The following is a 19,422-nucleotide window of genomic DNA, read 5'->3' on the forward strand; positions in this document are numbered from 1 at the left end:
TATTCTCATTTTGAACATTTCACGTGTCCCGTGTTTACATCTGTTGTCTGATGCGTGCATGCCGTGGACACCAGGCTTCAGTTCTGCATCTGAATAGAGTTAAAAATAAACGCGACACTATGAATAACTCACTACATGTGTCCTTTAAATCAAACCATACAAATCTGTTTAAATATAACTTGGGAAAGCACCCATTTTACCAGCTCATTCTGTGCCTCTGTAGGGGTCGCCCCGCTCCCGTCGGCTCTGCATTGTGTTTTAGATTGACCGGCTGCTCGAAAGGTCAGCTTGTGTGGGCTGTTCGGTGGTCTTCTCCGCTCTGTGTTTAGACCTCCTCCTGCTGCTGCTGCACTACAGTCCACGCGCATGTGTTTTGTTTGTGCGTGAGCGTGTGCGCGAGCGTGTGCGGAGAGGTCAGGATATTTGCTGTCCCTCAGATGTCGCCCTTTCAAGTCATTGTTCCCCACTGGCTCCCGGCCCCATTGAAGTCTCTATACTGCCCAATGGACTCATCTCCTATGCTTTGGTCACCTAGTTTTACTCTGCATTTAGCAAATATTTTGTTGCGGTTAAAGTACATACAGACACAACAGACCATAGTTGTGGGAACACCTAAACCAAGGTATTCATTGGCCCATATGTAAAATGTAGGGCTTCCAAGGCTATGACATGCTTAATTTGGTAGCAATTTTTGGTCACTTTCCCCCTAAGGCAGGGGTGTCCAAATTTTTTTCACCAAGGGCCGCAAACTTAAAGGCAATGGACGATTTTTCGGCAATTTGAGAACGCAGGCGGAGGTGCGCATGCCACTCTCCCGTGTGGACTGATACAACACACACGTGCGTTTGTTTATTAGCACAACGGAGCGCATCGCATCGCTCGTCTCCCGCAGATTTCCGTCTTCTTCTGAGTCAGCTCGAACAGTCTTTCTCCGTCTTCATTTTGTCACGTACACTGAGGGAACTATATTATGATAGATCAATGCGCTTAGACACGCGGAAACGTGGGGACGAGCCAACGAGGCTGCAGGTGAGCGGTAGGTGCGTTTTATGATTGATACGTGGCAGGACTAATCGGCAGTCCACGCCACGAGGAAATAAGACTCAGATTTGGGCCAAAAAAAATCTCCATTTAACTTTTAAACGGGGCAGAGGGCCACAAACAACTTGACAATGTCAAATTTGTTGAATGACAAAGTGAATCATTCAAAATTTTGCATTTCACGTCATTGCGATGAGCCTCCACACCTTTAATTAGACCTAGAATATTAATATTAGGTTTGTATAACATCAATGTGCCTGAATTTTCCCAATTTCACAGTAAAAGGTACTACTTTTTATTGTTTGGGCCAACATAGCAGGAAGCTGGAGGGCCAACAAAAATTGGTTTGAGGGCCGCATTTGGCCCCCGGGCCCTAGTTTGGACATGCCTACCCTAAGGAATAGCTAAGCCTGTAGCTAAGCCTATGTTCTAACCTTGTTCCCTCATTAAAAACACACCTGGAGTAGCATTTAGCTTCAGTCAGGCTAATTTTGGAGAATCCTGGTAAGAAATTCTTCTCCCCTCCCACCGTCAAAAACACTCCGTTCTGAATCTCCTCTATAACAGACGTTTTCTCGATCTGTGACGTGCCCAGCCTGAAACGTGTTGAAATGTTTATCTTGAACTGTGCATACTTCCAAAACTCAGTATGTTTGTTAGAAAAACTATTTTCTATTTCTAAAAGATGAGATGCCAAACTAAGGGAACACAAGAGCATCTTTGAAGGCTAATAATAATAATGCATAATATTTGTCCATTGCATGATGAGCACGATGAAAAATATCCACTTCAACGCTTCTTGAAAGGGCGAAAAAGGTTTAAGGAAAGGTTTAAGGAATATTTCTGCACATAGACAGACAAGAGGCACTTACCTACTGTAGCTTTACTGACGCTCACAGAAGATGTCCCTCCTCTTTTAATGCGTCCCACTCTTTATGTACAGAGGAGATACATTAGCTCCTCTGCACCACATGACTAAATTTGCAGAAGGAAAAAACTGCGGTAATGAACGGCAACAAGCCTGAAATTTAGCTTTTGGAGTTTATTTTTGTCATTAATAATAATATATCTTACAAACAAATCTGATGCGACTCACAGAGTTCGGTTATGCTTTTAAAAAGTTCAGATTGCGTACCGATCCTGCAATATCTGGACATTTGATTCACTTTGCACCTTCTAAAATCATTTAAAGTATCCATGTAGACGTAAGAAATACACTTTATTATAATACCCTGGACATATAATGCTGGGGTTAGGCTAATTCACTCATGTCGATGTAATAAACACCTGAAAATCATTGGTTTAACTTTAGTTTGGGACTTTTTTGAAAGACTTTCTGTCTCGCTTGTTTAATAGATTCATAATTATTAGAATCGCAATAATCTTAATAAAGGATTTTGACTATGGTTGAATCATTCCCCAAATAAAAACCCAAGATAATGCAGAAATACATTTGTACTTAGTTAATGTGAGGCTCGACAGTCTGTTTAGTTGCACAAATCCACTCCAGGGTGTCTAACCTGTCATGTGCTTTTAATATTTAAGGTTAAGACTTAAGTTTCCATGCAAATTACACTCCAGGGAATCCAACTCAGTACCTTGTTGCTGTGAGGCAAGAATGTAAAGTTCATTCATTGGCTGCCTGAGCGTGAGGGCGTGTGCTCAGGCGCCTGTTGCTTCACAGAATACTAAACAATCTTTGCTCAGGAATGGTTTTTAAGCTTGAAAGACTCTCGACCGTCACTTTCAACAACAGAACATGTCATTAATAACACCGCCGGCCGTAGTGATGAAGTTAGCTTGTGTTAGCTTGTTGTGTTGTGGTCAGAAGATTCAGGAGCAGGCTCAACAATAAGTAACCGTGTAGGGACAGGAAAGATAACACGCATTCCAATCTGCAGTATATATGCGTTCGCGACATCATACAGCCGGGACTTCCCCATATCGACCATTTTAAAAGGAGCACGCGATATATAAAAACCAACACGACTGCATCCTTTTCTACGGCATAATGAGCTACGAATACTTTGATTCTTCAGACGATAACGGCAAAACTAAGGTACACGACAAAGCTATCATTTCTTGGTCAGTCAACAGAGCAATGTCCTAACAGATTAAGCAGGTTTTGGGCATTTTGGCCTCATATTTCCTGGATTTTGTATGTAGTAGACGTGCTGTTGTGCCCCTTTCAAAATGGCGGACTCGGTTGCCACTGCACAAGTTCCCGGATGTGTGAAAGCATGTATTGTGGTTTTACTGCCCCGCAGTACTGTATTTCCTGTACTTAAACCTTCAAAGGAAAAGGAAGACCATGGCCATTTTGTCTTCTGAAAGCAGAGGTGGCAGTACATAGTTACATATACTTGAGTAACTTTTACAGTAAACTTCTTACTTAAATACTTTTTCTCTTACTTGAGTAATATTCAGTTTGAAGTATACTCCTTCAGATATGAATTAGAAATTGAGGTGGCTTCCAAGTGGCTGATATTTCAACAAACTAACTTCCAGATCTTGAACCAGGATCAGGAAAAATCTTGGACATTTGTGATCTAGAAAAGGACAACTTGAGGTGGAAATGTGCGACAGCCGGGCAGAAACAAGAAGTGGGCAAGTTTGAGTGTTAGTTGGCAATAATTCCGCATTACGTTTGCTAAATGAGCCCCCTGTGCATGTGTGAGTAATGGAAGCGCTAGATTCTGTCGGCTCCACTTGGTCCGGGAATTGAATCTGAGACCTTCTCGCGGTCGGATACGCGCGCTATCCACATGCTCACAGTGCAGCCATATTACTGTGTTATCACTTTTACAATATATGAATCTTATTTTATCTCTAATCTTCCTTGCCACGGAGAAAGTCGTAACTAAATAAAATACACAGCGTGTCAACAATTTAGTGATGCCACTTTAAATACTGATTGAAGCACCCTTATTCCAGCACGTTCTTCTGTTTAAAATTGTGTTAAATATTTGTTTTTGGAGTAAATCTCTAAACATCCTTGTGGGTCTAATGGATAAAATACAACTGATTCTTTTGAAACAGCCAGACTCTATTCTCACACTAAGCTTCGGTGGAGATGGCGCTGACTTTAAGCAGTAATTGATTTATTATTTGTGCTGTCGCAGGCTACAAAGGAACGGTAAATGAGTTCTCAACACTTTTGTTTTCTCTGTCTTCGCAGATATGGGGATTTTACAAGCAAGGCTACAAGTGTAAAGGTAAGATAAACCAGCGAACTAAAAGAAAAAACAACACACTTTCCCTTGGTCTAACATCCAAATATTTTCACCTTTTTGTCTCTTTTTCATATTATCACCACTACAGCTTCATTTAGAGGACTTTTTAGGCAAGAAAATGGGCTTAATGTGTAACTCTAGGTATGTTTTGTTTGAAGGAATAGCTTTTTAATATAAGGGTTTTGTACCTAATGACCTCCTGAAATGCTTTTACAATTAGAATTAGAATATGATTATGGGATTTAATTTATGGTCGTTCAACCAAGACTGACTTTAATTAGCACTAGCAAGATGATAATGCTTTCATTTGGTTTGGTACAGGGGTGTACTTAAAGGCGCTCTACCTGATTTGAAGTAAAAACGTGAACAAAAAGAACATTTTGAAAAACATTTTATACAGTTTGTAGCCGTCCAAAGATATTGCTTGGGTATTTTGAGTTTTATAAGTACTTTCAGAGGCCAAAGTGGTTAACAAAAACTAGCATGCTAACGTTGCACTTACTGGAGAATAAAATGCTTTAGAATTAGATACAGGCAGCACACGTTGGTCTCATTTTGACCCTAAGAGCCGTTTTTATAACATTTGTACATTAAAAACATGCTCTTGAGGACTTTTGGCCTTTATTTTGTTTTATTTTAATTGATGTGTGATTCACCACTGTTCAGCTCCATGCACAGCTCTCATTGGCTCATCTGCAGCATGTCCCGCCTCCCCCGTGCATTTATTTACAGAGAACCGTGACGTTTTTCTCTCCACATTATTTCTGTTGAATTATTATAGATATATATCAGCGGTTATCCTCGCTTTAGCGCCTACATGAAATCTGTGCAAACACATCTTATCTCGGACGCACTTAATGGACTTGACCTCTACACAGATGTATTTGCTCTTCTCGATAGCCCCATGTTTGACCAGGCTGCTTCATTTCTCAGCGCACACAGTCAAGCACTTTCATTTATCTGTGAAAACAATCTTTTCCCAATGCATCCTTCTCTCCTCAGTCAGGAGGTAATATTGTGAAGACTCCATTTTATGTTTTGCAGCTTGTGATATGTTCATCATATCTACTAATTATGTTATTATGAGATTTTAGTTGTATTTCAAATCAGTCTAGTCAGCCTTTTTACTCCATTCAGCACTTTTTACAGGTATGGGAGTTTAGCTCAGCGGTCGCCCTTCATGCAGGAGAGTGGGATTTTAAACTCTATTATTTTTTGCAAATTTTATCCACTCAATATTGACAAAGTCTGCTTGCCCATCCATTAAAAGTCACTGCACGCTTCTGGTTTGTAGGTTATGTAAAGCTACTTTCCTCTGTAATCTCTCACAAACCTTTGACACATCGGTCATGTTCATATGCATTTTTTGGCACGTGCACCGCTTAAATAACTTTTTTCAGACAGCAAAATTAAACTGAGATGAATAACTGAAGCTTAGTCAATCGGAGCGCTGCTTACGGCTCTAACTTTTAGGTTTACGAGCTTCAAGACTTTACAGACTTTAAACGATTACATGCTGAAAACGGTATTTGGTCACAAATGTTTTTTTTGCTAGTGCTCATGCATGCTAACTACAGCTAATCGGGCACATGATGCTTGGTCACATGAGGACATGATGTATCCCCTGCATACAGGCTCATTAGAACAGGTTAATTTCACGTGAGCTAACGGCGGCGCGTTGAAAAGCTAACATGCGTCGACATCAGACTGCGGTAGCGTAGCAACAGCAGTCATTAACAGTGGCCCTGGTGGAGCTGATTTCGGGGAAAATATGACAGGACAATGAGCTTGCGCTATTGGTTTGACTATAGCTTTGCCTAATTGAAGGTCGGAGTTGTTCAGTTTAAATGAGGGGCATTTTGTGTTTCTTGAACCGGCAAACTTATTAAGATATAGCTCACATGAAATGGCCAAGAAAACATACTTTTTGAACTATTACAATGTCATGCTAGGAGTTGTTTTGTTTTATTCCCACCATTTCCCTCTCCAGAGCCCTGAAGACTATATGTAATCTATAAAGGTCATGCGTGTTTCTTAAGTCCAGTGTCAAAATGTCACTTCCTGTATTTGCAATAAATACTGAAATAAGAGGCAATTAGCTGATGTTAAAATGTGAGTAAAGTTAAAATAACAATTTAAGTTTTCAAAGGACACATTAACATACCTCGAGTGGTATTTTGCTTCATTAACACTTGTTTCTTTACAAGTTCCTCTTGCTCTGAGCCCCACAAAAACAGATAGACTGTGTTTGAATTTAATTCAATTGATTTTTGTAATGCCCAAAATCACAACAGCGGTTGTCTCGGAGGGCGACAGTGAAAAACAGATGAAACAATGTTCATTGGGACTTGGCAATGTCCCAGCATCCTGTGTCCTTAGACCCTCCTTCTCGGCCAGGAAAAACTACCAAACCTTTTTGAGAAAAAGTAGAAACCTTTGAAGTTGTTCCACAGTGAAGGAGAGATACGACTCCCTCAGACGGACAGGCAGACGCGAGATAGACCCCATGTGCCCCCGAGCCCCCTGACCCTTCACTGACTACATAGTCCTGCACTACAGCAGACTCTCTTATTCAGTTAAATTCTCATAAAATGGATGTTTGAAGGTCAAATCTGTCCGACACAAATGTATTTATGGACTAATAATAATCATACGAGTTTCATTTAACATGGTTTACAGTTAAATCAACGGACTAGATAATTAAATGTTTTGCCTGCAATCTTTTAATGGCTAAATAAGCTAACACTAGCAGCTAACGCTAGCAGCTTCACACAGCAACAGGTTATTTATTGATAGTGGTTTATTAATAATCACTGATCAGCGGTGCATTAAAACAGTGCTTCTGCTTTCATTCCGTCTGTTGCTGTTTTTCCTGACTATCGCAATGCATTGTGGTCCACACTGACTGCTCTAGTTACAGGTGCTGTCCACTGCTTTTCAAGATGCACTGTGGGAAACGTTGAGTGCACTACCTTTTCCCACGCTGGACATTCAGAAACCACTAAAAACGTTTTAGTTGTGGGTTATTTTTAAGATCTTTCTTTTTCTTTTTTTGATCAGCACTGCAGTAATTGTTTGTCATGTATTACCTTATGTCTTTATTTTATGTTATTGTGTGTGTGGTGTATGGAAGCCAGCTCCAATTGCAAACCAATTCTTCCTCTTCCTCTCTATGGGTATAAATAACGTTACCTGAACCTGAACGCTTGACTGCTAGAAAGTCATGTGTGTTTTTTAATAAATGCCTTATCTTCAGTTCCAAAACGCCAAAGCAGATTTACTCAAGAGCATGTTTAAATGACAATCACAATAGAAATATAGCATACTGTGTGTCCTTTAAGTGCCTATGACAGGTCGAGATAAATACATTTTAAAATTTGCAAAAGTTATACAAATTGTATGAAAAGAATAGCAATTTTTTTAGGTTTATTATTGTTTTTTGTGGTTATAATTGATGACACCGCCCTAGGGAATTAGCTAACAACCACTGGGTAAAACTAATCTAATGTAATTTTATTTTTTATTTGACGAATACAAATATATGAGGGCTGCTTTATTTTGTTGAACTGATGTTTAAAGGGTCAAAATAGTTGTTTCTTTTGTGTAATTTATGCATAGACTTTGGATGAAATGTGTGTCCCTAGTGTGATGTCACTTCCTGTCATTTACAAAACATTTTTAAAATTTTCTCCACAAGTAGCCACTTGATTGTTGTAAAACTGCAATTCATATTTATCGTTATATTGCCCTCCATCTCCCTCAGACCTCTCAAAATTGACCGAGCTGATATCCCAGAGCATTAGCCTTACCTGCTGCATGTCCCGCTGCTTGTGCTCATGTAGCCGCCGCCCGTTAGCATCTCCACTAGCATCTCAGTTAGCATCTCCATTAGCATCTCCGTCAGCCCAGCCCTTTGTCCCCACTGTGTTCGTCCCTCTGTCTGACCTGCCCAATTCTCCTTTCTGTGTTCTGTCCCGGCACCGCTCTTCACCCCTGCCCCGCCTACCCCGCCGAAACCTGCCCCTGTCCCGGATGCGTTCCCTCCCTCCCTGCCTGTCGCCCCCTGCAGCCTGCGGGGTGAACTGCCACAAGGCGTGCCGCGGTCGTCTGGCGGTGGAGTGCCGGAAGAGGACCAAGAGCATCAGCCACGAGATCCCCCCGGCGCTTTCGGCCCGGTCCTACAGTTTCCCGCCGCCCGCCAACACGCCGCCCAGCCTGCAGGACTCAGGTGAGGCCACACGCTTTTACAAGAACCACCTGGATTTGGACTTTACTGCCATCTGAGAAGCGATGCATAATAAGAAAAGCACCTTCCAATTTTACAGTTCAGTTACTTTTTATAAAAGAATTGAATCAAGACATTTATTTCCACAGGCACATTTCAACTGGTTTGCCAAAATATGAATATAGAATAAAAGCAATGAAGCTGGGAAGAAGGCGATCACAATACCTGGATGACTCAAACTGCGATTAAGGATAATATATGCAATTATCATCACAGACACAATGGAAAAAAATCACCTCAGGACTCAACTTAAACATAGACACTTTTAAAAAACAAGGGACAAAATGGGACAATTATTCAGAACTTGCAAAATGGGACAATTATGGATGCGAAAGATGAAGTTGTGACATTTTGCCCTGTAAGAACATTCTGGCTTTTCCTGAGACTGTGTCAAAATCAATACACATACCAATCACAGACTATATTCACTTCCAAAATTACATCAGGTTTGTATAATCAGTCGCCCAGGGAAGTGCCATAGATAAAAGAACAAATTTAATTCTATCAACTGTGGACAAACGTTTTAAGAGCGATGACGTTTCGACGCTCCTTCAGTTCCTCTTGACAGAGCTCGTATGAGTCACTGCCTTATATCTGTCTGAGGGGAGGAGCTAACCACACTGAAACGAACACAAGCCAATCGGGAACATTTGTTGTTCTACTCTCAGGTGTGAACTGTGAACTGTCACCTGAGTCATAGTTGGACTTGTTTCTGTTAGTTTCAGTGTAGTCAATTCACACCAGCGCCAGTGTCTCTAGGGGACGCTTCCTTTCACGTCCTGCTCTGCTCCTCCCGCCGGGGTCTAAGCGCCTAACCTCACATACGTATCTATATATACCATATCATCATTAAATGTATTTCATCTTTATTTGAGTCTGTCCAGGTGGAAATGACAAGTCACTCTTTGCCCTTCATCCGAAACGTTAACATATTCACATTCTACGACGTGAACACAACTAACTGCCATTGAGTAAAACCTAAACGCCGACGCTGAGACACAACAGACAAACCCTCACAGCTCTATAAATAGTCATGCGCCATCTGCCTAATTGACGTCGCACGGAATCCGCTGCACTTTCCGAGCAGAAGGGCACTCTACCTCTCCTCTGGCGTGACATTTCGGAGACTCTCCGGCACAATACCGCTCCGTTTGCATTGGTAATGTGATTGGCCTTCTGCAGCGGGGCCGGCGCCTCGCAGCTCCACCGAAGCGTGATCCCCGGCGAGGTTTTGCTGTACGGACCGACGCGGAATTCGTTGGCGTTTCGTTGGCGTTCGGCGCGCGACAAATCACCGTCTTCTTGTGTTTTGACTCTGATTGCAGTGATTGAGGAGGAGGATATTGAGACGGTGGAGGAGGGCGTGTTCGACGTGCACCTATAACCAGGTAAAACAGGACCAGAAGTGATTTGAATGTCAGTGATAGTTTGTGAGCGGGAATGGAGGGAGACGATGCCGGTCGTCCGAGGTTTCTCAGAGATTCTGTGTTTCATCTGTCAAGTTGGAAAAACAATTACCGGTATGTTACAGTAACGACTCAATCGAGTGATAAACGCTGGGGAAATGCTCAAATCAGCCCAAAATGCAGATCCACTTTAGTTTATTTATCAACCCGGACATAGGATATTGTAGGGCCCATTGATTTAAGGAGTCGTGAACTAATTTAGTCATAACATCAGACTCATCAGACCATGTGCTGAGACAAGACGTTATAAGACTCGAGAAGCATTCATTAATTATCCTAAAAATGAAACAAGAAATGTTAGGGTTAAATGTGTAGTGAAAAAAAGCCTTTTCTTCTCGAGACGTTCTTGACTCTTTTATTTTTTAGACTAAATCTCATATTCACAGGCCTAATCTCATCAACTAATTGACTCATCAAAAGGAACAATCGACATATTAATCGATTACTAAAATAATCTTTTGTTGCAGTTCTAGTTCACAGACAGCAGGCAGTAAAGAGTAACTAAAGGGAAAAGTGCGATCGCTATTGAAGCTTTGACAAGTCGGACAATTGCACCATAAACGCACCATAAACGCACCATAAATGCACCATAAACGCACCATAAACGCACCATAAATGCACCAAAAACGCACCATAAATGCATCATAAACGCACCATAAATGCACCAAAAACGCACCATAAATGCACCATAAACGCACCATAAATGCACCATAAATGCACCATAAATGCACCAAAAACGCACCATAAATGCATCATAAACGCACCATAAATGCACCAAAAACGCACCATAAATGCACCATAAGCACTTGGCTACAATCTGAAGAGTTTACGTGCTTGTACAGTATCTCATGTAGTTTTAACGTGAATAGTTGCAAATAATCAATTCCAAAGGCTGCAACTATGTATTTACTGTTTTAATTGAATTTCCTTTGCGCCCTAAATATTATGTACATTTTAGATATGTACTAAAAGTATCCATGGATTTCAGCCGGATGAAAAATGAGCAACATTACCATGGCAATTAACAAAATAATATGTGTTTTGAATGGTAAAAAAATAGCAAAATCACTATTCCGTATTTTTTCAGGCCGAATAAAGAATAAAGGACCAACTACAATCTGCAATGACAATGTACAATATGTTAAATACTAGTTGAAGCCCAAATCAAACCCAAACTGGAATAAAACTGCCTCTAAAGTGTAATTTATGTGCAACTTTGTAGTCACTGTTGTAGTTCTTGCAATGGTCGCTATAATCATCTTCTTGAAATCAGACTATATTTACAGTATGTTTACCAGTTAATTACTAGAGCTGAATATCTGTTTTGTAGTGATGGGTTCGATCTGATACCAAGTATTACTATGGCAAATATGGAGTTACTGTTGAGTTTTGAACTAAAATGCATTGGTACTCCTATTTTACTTTGGCCCTCCTTATTTTATTTCAGCCTCTGCTTGAACTAATGGTAAATACATGTGCAGAAAACATCAAATATGAACAATATATTACAAATGTATGAAAATATAGCATTTTCGGAGACGTTTTAAGTCACATTTTTATCAATACTTATATCTCTGTCCATATCAGTATGTGTTATCAATCTACCCATTACTACTGTGTTGTCATAACGGACCTGCATGTCACCGTACTGTATACTGTGGTAGAAGAATTACTCCAATTTCTTATTTTGTTACGTATGTTATTTTTTGTTTATTATTTAAGTAAAAGTTACGATAAAAAGTACCAATACAGCATCAAATTGTAATCTTGATTAAGAATTATGTCGATTTTTGGTAATTATAGGCAACTCTCCATGTAATTTTTCTCCGTACAGCGTACTTTTACTTTGTCCAGTTAGAAAAATTAGTGGAGTAGAAAGTACAGATACATGCTCAGAAATGTACCGAAGTAAAAGTAAAAAGTATGTGCAGTCAAATTTACCGTTTTTCATTAGCCTAGCGCGCTTTTGGCTCATTCTGATCGATAAAGCTACATTTCTGCAAACGGCTTTGCTAATAACCGTCATTATTTACAGCTTAAAATATGCTCTGGAATCTGACTTTTTCCCCACATACATAATTTGTATTCTGCAGATGCATCATATCCTAAAGCTGTGCATCTATCACACGCCACGTTAATGCATTTTTAATCCATTTCTCCTAAAGCTTCTTCTTGTATTGACTGTAATACATAATGTGTCCTGTTTTGTGTGTTGTAGAATACAGACTACTACAAGAAATGGGGAAATCAAGCTGAGAAAGCGTTCCTAACTTAGTCAAAGTGAGGATACTACTGCACAGCCAGGATATGTACATACTGCCCCCTGGTGGACATTCAATGGCAGCGCCGCAGATGCAAACTAATGAATGTGATCATGGATTTTTGCCTTGCTGCATCGATGTTAAAATATACTTTGTGAGTGTGGATTCTATGTGCTATGAAGAATGTTTAAAATGGAGCTTTTTACATACTAATAAGAGACCTTTAAAATGCTTATGTCGTCATAAAATGTTCAAAATTCCAGAATGGAAGCGACTGGAGGCAAAGAGTTGACATTAGATCAAAGTGCAACTTGTTTCAAACCTTTATAACCAAAAAATAAGCAGACATTTTGAATTTCCAGGGTAAGAAATGTCTTTGCTTTTCTATTTAAAAAAAAGATGGAAAAAATATGTATCGTTTTCCATCTTTTTCCAGTTTCAAATTAGTTTTTAAGCTCCACAAAAAGTAATGTTTGTAGTATATCTGTACATGAAATGAAAGATTATTGCAGAGTCGACTAGTTTTGTCACGGTGCAAACTCGACATCACAATGACAAACTTTTCAAATGACAAAAATATATATAAGACAATAGATTTTCTATACATTTTCAACCCAAATGAATAGCACTTTCTGTATAAATACTTAAACACTTTTGACAACCATAGTAATTTCTGTAAGTATTTGTCCAGTAAAACCTAAAACGCTACTATAATCACCTTTTTAAATAAACAAATGATGCCAAACACAATTGTAACTAGGTTCTAATAACACTTATATCTAGGTGGTTAGCAAGTGCAAAACATGGGAAACATTAGGTTCACTTTTGCCTCTTTTCCGGAATTCAGAACTTTTTTATTTACTAATTTTTAAGGGCCTATGACGCAGACAGATATGGACTTGCAGGAGTGATTAAATCTTATATATTACGTTGTATAATATGCTAGAAAACAAAATGATTAAATTTAAAACCATGTTATAGTATGTGTTTGGCCAAATTTGGTCTCTGTAGCAAATGTATTCCCTTTCTATGTACTCAAAACACTCACCCACATCCCAATGATGTCATCTAGTGCAACATGACGGTCCTCTGTGTTTTATAGTCCATACGCCTAAACCAGAATCAATATTATATCACACCTAAAGGACACATATTATGCACAATGGACTTATTTGACCGTTTAACCATGTTATAACATCATTCCCTGATCAAAAAACATACCTGGGGTTGTATTTAGCTTCATTCACTTTTTTATTTAAGGTCCTCTCCCGCTGAGCCTCAGAAAACACTCTTGTGACATCATCAGTATACTCCTGTGCGGTTTTAAATCCATAAATCAACACCAAGACTTGTTCTGAACATTTCTGCCTCAAATCACGTTCATTACAACTGCGAGGTAACATTAGCATGTGGGTAGCACAGGCGGCTAACCCTTGATTTTGTTTGTATCGCAATGGTAATCCCCACTGCTGCCAGTAGATGGTGTGCAAAATCCTGGTGAGAGAATGCCTCAAAGTAACTAAGATACACAAGTGCATGTAATAGCTTACAGTACAAAAGATGTATAATAAGTGTCCTTTAAACTTAAAACTACGCAGCAAGTACGTTTAGTTTTGTTTACAATATTATAAACGTAATATGGGACCTTTAAATGAAATGTAAATATGTGACAGAAACAAAACAGTATTAGGTTTAATAGTGTATAACTGCATAATAGCCAGTAGGAGGTGCTTGTTCTATTATTTTGAAGGTTTAATGTGTAACAATTATATAATTTTTAGACAAGACAGTTTTGTTTTGCCTGGAATGTTCCACAGTATAGCATTAAACCTATTTTATCTAGAGCATGTATTCAATTTCAGATGTTTATATTGCTAAAAAGTATTTTGAAAAACAGATATTATTCCTATGAGTGGGATCACCTCTCCACATATCCGACCTGCCCATCTCTATGGAGACCGATATGTTAACTGTTGCACTGTGTATCATTCTAGAAGGTGATGGACCCTCCAGAAAAGTTACACAGTGCACCTTTTAATGAAATGCGTGTGTAAAAGTTGTATTATGTTCATATACAGTCAATTTACAAAAAATAGTCTCATGATTTTCACTTGGACCATAATGAAGCAGATTTAATCCTACAATACTTTTGCCCGACAATTTTCTAGAATTTAAAGTTTCTCCTCATTGTGTACATTTTCACATAGCCAGAAAAACGGATAACTTGAATAATTGATGCGTCTGCGCTGTCCACAAATTACATCATCTTTTTCTAATTTGCTGCTTCATGAGAATGAATGGGATGCAGCGTTTGCATAAGTGATTCCACAAACAATAATAACATATATCACCTTTATTTTGTTGATTGGTCATTAAACTGTCAGAAAAGTGTGTCCGTTAAGTATCAACTGTCTCTGTTTCCAATGGCACGTCGCACATTGATGACATCACAGACGGATTCAGTTTTCACTCTTCTTCCTGTGAATTTAAACATTTTTTTCAAATTTCTTCACAAACTGCAACATTGCAATGATAAATATTTACTAAAAGGTTATATACCACCAATATAAGTTATAATTAGAAAAACAGGAGATGTCAGGCATGTCCAAAATAAGGCCCGGGGGCCAAAAGCGGCCCTCAGACCAATTTTGTTTGCCCTCTGGCTTTCTGCTATGTTTGTCCAAACAGCAAAATGTTTTACTTTTTAGTGTAAAATTAGAAAAATTCAAGCATTTTGATGTTATACCAACCTAATATTAATGTTTTAAGTATTATTAAAGGTGTGACGGCTCATGGAAACTATGTTGAACGTATTCAGCCCTGTATAAGTGTCAAAATGCCGCCCTCTGTGAAAAAAAGTTTGAACACCCCTGCCATACTTGGACCAATGAGATCGCCTTGAAATGCTCATGTTTAGTTTCGCATTCCATAGATCGAGGTTCAAGGACCAAAAAAATAAGACTGCTCCTCGTGGCAGGCATATTGAACTGCAACAAACAGCATTCAAATCAAGCCATTTGCATCTGGTTCGTCGAATGTAAATGCTATGTCCTTAAATAAATAAAATACATTTTCCTCTGGGTGCAAGACGCCCATGTATTTCCGTAAAAGTGACATATAAACTACTTTGCTACGAAAAATACATCCAGCACCACTAATGTTTCTCTCGGATAGAACTGTTTTTTTTTTCAGCACAGCGACAAAAGAATGCAAAATAAAACAGCATGGACCGTTTCAAAAAAATCTATATGTCGGAATGATCTGTTTACCTTTATATGAAGTAGTGCTGTCGGAGTACTGTGAATGCAGCACGGAATAATAGATTGCCGTTTGTTTAAGTCCTGAAGAATGTCGAAAACCAAATGTCAGGCTTGTGCCATTTGTACTTTCATAGATTTAGAAATTCAATGGAAATGGAGGTTTGTCAAAGTTTAAATTAAAGGCCCTGTACCTGTCTGTTTTCCTCGTAATGAAGTCAAATCTGTTTTACCCTGAGCACAGCCTTTTGTAAAAGAAAAAAAAATGTGTGGGGGAAAAAAATACTATTTTTATCGATTGCGAACCCCTTAAGTTCACAATATGCAAGGATTTGTCGATGTTTTGTAACGTACTTCAACAAAAAATAGGTTGCGCTCACGTGACATCACAATTCCAGAACTCCTTAGGTTCTAGAGAGATTTTTATGGTTCATTTCTCTCCACATGAAACAAAAAGCGGCACGAAGTTCAACGTCTTCTCTGTCAACAGAAATAAATTGTGGTGTATTGTTTTTCCTAGTAAGAAAAGTGCTGCCATTTTTCAACATCAAAGACCATGAGCTTAATATGATCAAGTTTGTGAATCTGTAACGAATAATAATCTGATCTGTGGATGTCTATTTTGGATATTTCTTTTAAAAACAGTAGATTTCCCATAGAGTTTCATAGGCTGATGGTGATCACAAATGCTGGTTGACGTCAAACTTTACTTGATACGAACCATTTTGAGAAAACTGTTTAAACTGTTATTGACAAACTGTTTTTGTTCTGTTTAATTGCATTTTGAGGGCATTTTGTTGTGTTATGGATCTGAACGTGAGTGCCATATTGTGAATCATCAGACTTATGAATTGAGTACATAAGTCTGATGTATGTACTATTTAAATTATATGATGTCGTGTTGGTGTCAAACTAGTGTAAAATAGAATGTCAATATTACTATGTGCTGTTCTAAACTTTTGTGAATAAAAGAAAGAATACAGCTCTGGTTTTCTATATGAATTGCCATTTATTTATTGATGTATCTATTTATTTATTCAAATTTACTTATTTATTCATCTATTTATTTATTTATTGGTTTAAATTAGCTTTAACTAATTGTATCCTATGACTTTTAGGAGGTTAGAACTTTTCAAACCAAACTTTTTAGACAATATTTACATTTCATCTAATTTGAAAAAATAAAATCAACAATCACTGGCATTTGCGACCCTTAAACACAAAAGAAGGCTGCTAAAAAAAACGAAAGAAATAATAGCCTTATGTCTCATATTTGATTTTATTTACAAAGATACATTAATTTGGTCCGCCGAGAAGGGGAATCTCATTTACCGCTGCATTTGAAGTGTGTCCGGCCTCGTTCAAGACCAAATCCTCCAGGGCAGCGTTTCTCAAGCTGTGGTGCTGGTGGTACATGGGGCCTTCCGCTGTTTACATTTAGAGACAAAGCTTTTCATGTTTTGCCTCCTTTGGGTTCATCATAATTTAGTTAGTAGCACTTTATCCTTAGTTTAGTCTCATTTTTGACAGTTTATTCTGATCTGATGCCTGATATAGTCAAGTTTAGACTATCTTAGGTGGTGTGAAGAACCACTTGACTTAATAAATACAATAGTTGAAGGGCATATGACAGGTTAAACAACACATTTTGCTAAAAAGTAGTTAACATGATTATATTTAAGATTTTTTTTAAACAATTGTCTATTTTTTGACAATTTCGGTGATGTTTATAATGTTACTTCCTGGTTGGACAAGGTAGGTAAATCATTCCACAACTGTTACCTAGCAACCATAATGTAAACAAGGGCCAAGGCCATATAAAATTACACAACAGCTATGATTTGACAAACAATACTGCCTTTACTTTGTCGTCCGTTGTGTGTAAATTGTACTCTGCCTTTTTGACGGAATGTCGCATATTGATGACATCACAGAGGGATTCCATTTTAAGACTCCATTCTACTTCCTTCAATTTTCTTGACAAGCTGCTTCTTGACTGATGTAAAACTATTTTAAACATGCATCACATAGACTATCCCACCAAATGAAGTAATAATTTGAAAAAACAAATGCAAATCTGTCACATGCTCTTTGACTTCTCAGATCAAAATTAGTATTCAGAATTCTCAGCGGTCCAGAACAACGATCAATCATCGTCCAAAACATTTTTTTCAACTTTTTGTTACTCATCTAATTTATTATGCTAATATGTAATTGTGATGGTACAATACACTGCTAAATTATTATTACTTTTGTGTGTTGGATTGTGCATTTATCATGGAGCACTTGAATTAGGGTGCACGTCCATGAAAGGGGCTGTACCTGGACGGCGTGTGGAGTTAAAAGTAGGTCAGCCACGCCTATTCATTGTGTTGAGTGTGGCTCAGGTGTGTTCTGGGTGTTGTAACCCTGCGTGCCTCAAATGTGTGTATTTTCGAACCGTGGACTTACTAAAAGTTGCAAAACGTAATGTATCATCGTATCATTCGAGGGTGCAACATTTTTAACCCATCTAAATTAAACTAACTAACTAAATTGAGTGTAAATGAGCAATTTGGCACGACAATATCTAGTATCTTCCTGTAATAAACGTGCTGAATCTGAAAGGCTGCACGATGATGGCTGTAATTACTCCTGCAGAAGAAGTCCTTTAGCCACAGGTGAGTGTCCATCTTGAGCTCAATGCGGCCACATTGATTGGGCCGTTCTGTGCAACCTCCTTAGACAGCTCATATCTTCTCCAGTGTTAAAGGAGAGGGCTGAGTGCTCCCATGTGACGCTGCAGAAACGGCCTGTTTACTGATAAACTGCAAAGATGAAGCGTTAGTAACGGCTATCGCTGACTTCCATATAGTTGTGATGTGAAAGAAATACACACGCCTAAAGGTTATTAACTTGCATGTTCCATATTTTAGCAGTCGACTGGTCAGAGATTATATTTTCGATTGGTCGATTAGTCTAACTATTATTAATTATAACACTGAGACTTTTTAAATACATTATAAACCAAATATAGCTTATGGTGACTGAAGGCTTCTAGATGGACAATATTTACATGAAAAGTGCATTGTTGAAAAAAGGTATTTTTGTTGCTGTTTTAAGTCCTTATAGTCAAGTTAACGCTTATGATGATCAAAATACAACTAGATATTTTTTTTTACAGGCAACTGGTCATGATTGGTCAATTAATCAATCAATTTGAAGATGTGATCTTAATTTTTTTATTCTATTCTAGTCATTTTTTCTGCCTGAACTAGTCCAGGTTTACTCCCAATTTTAATACTATTCTTATATTAGCAAATGTGACTACAATTGTTAAAGTCTATGTATGTTTGTGCAACATACTAATAACAACTCAATGTCATGAAGTTTTTCAGTTATTTTTTACTCTGTTATTAATGTTATGTCTCTAATGTAAAGCAGATGTAGATGTGTTGATTAACTAACTTGGATTTAGCAGCACAAACTTTGCTAGCATAGCCTACTTTGTTTTCAATACACATCGAGTCCAAAATAGCCTCTTTAAGGTCACACAGGAAGAGTTATGAAATCTTAAACTTTCCAAGATGCTAACCGCGTCGACATGTTGGTGGATGCGCTATTCTTACTCTCAAAATATCAATATTAAAATTCCATGTGTTTTTCTTTGAGTTTGGATCAATACGAGGTGGACAACTGTAAAGATTTTGAAATATGGCAGTCACAGCCGGCCCCTTCGCCTTTTAGACAGTGAGTATCTATTTTGGAGCTGTGATTGATACCTCACAACGAGACAAGAAAAGTGCCACTTGCCGCGCAGCCACTTAGCCTCGAGTTGTGAGTGATATTGATCAGATGATGAGGGGAAATGAAGAGCGCTATGGCTAATTATAGGCTAAT

The 19,422-nt window shown here is 38.5% G+C and overlaps 1 protein-coding gene across 3 annotated transcripts in view; it reads left to right on the forward strand.

Moving 5' to 3' along the window:
- The window catches only part of LOC140371760 (RAS guanyl-releasing protein 2), a 47,848-nt gene extending 31,317 nt beyond the window's left edge, over positions 1-16,531 (forward strand). For 2 of the 3 annotated variants that reach the window (XM_072458966.1, XM_072458968.1), the window contains 4 exons: positions 4,220-4,256; positions 8,344-8,502; positions 9,885-9,947; positions 12,244-16,531. In XM_072458966.1, the coding sequence (XP_072315067.1) occupies positions 4,220-4,256; positions 8,344-8,502; positions 9,885-9,943 (255 nt within the window). In that variant the 3' untranslated portion in view covers positions 9,944-9,947; positions 12,244-16,531. Of the gene's footprint in view, positions 1-4,219; positions 4,257-4,362; positions 4,425-8,343; positions 8,503-9,884; positions 9,948-12,243 lie in introns of those variants that run through there. The other variant, XM_072458967.1, reaches the window with a different exon arrangement.
- Positions 16,532-19,422: the final 2,891 nt, after the last annotated feature.

This window comes from Eucyclogobius newberryi, unplaced genomic scaffold (assembly GCF_026437365.1).
Source record: "Eucyclogobius newberryi isolate DKJ021-1_F unplaced genomic scaffold, fEucNew1.0.hap1 SCAF_22, whole genome shotgun sequence".
Classification (NCBI taxonomy): domain Eukaryota; kingdom Metazoa; phylum Chordata; class Actinopteri; order Gobiiformes; family Gobiidae; genus Eucyclogobius; species Eucyclogobius newberryi.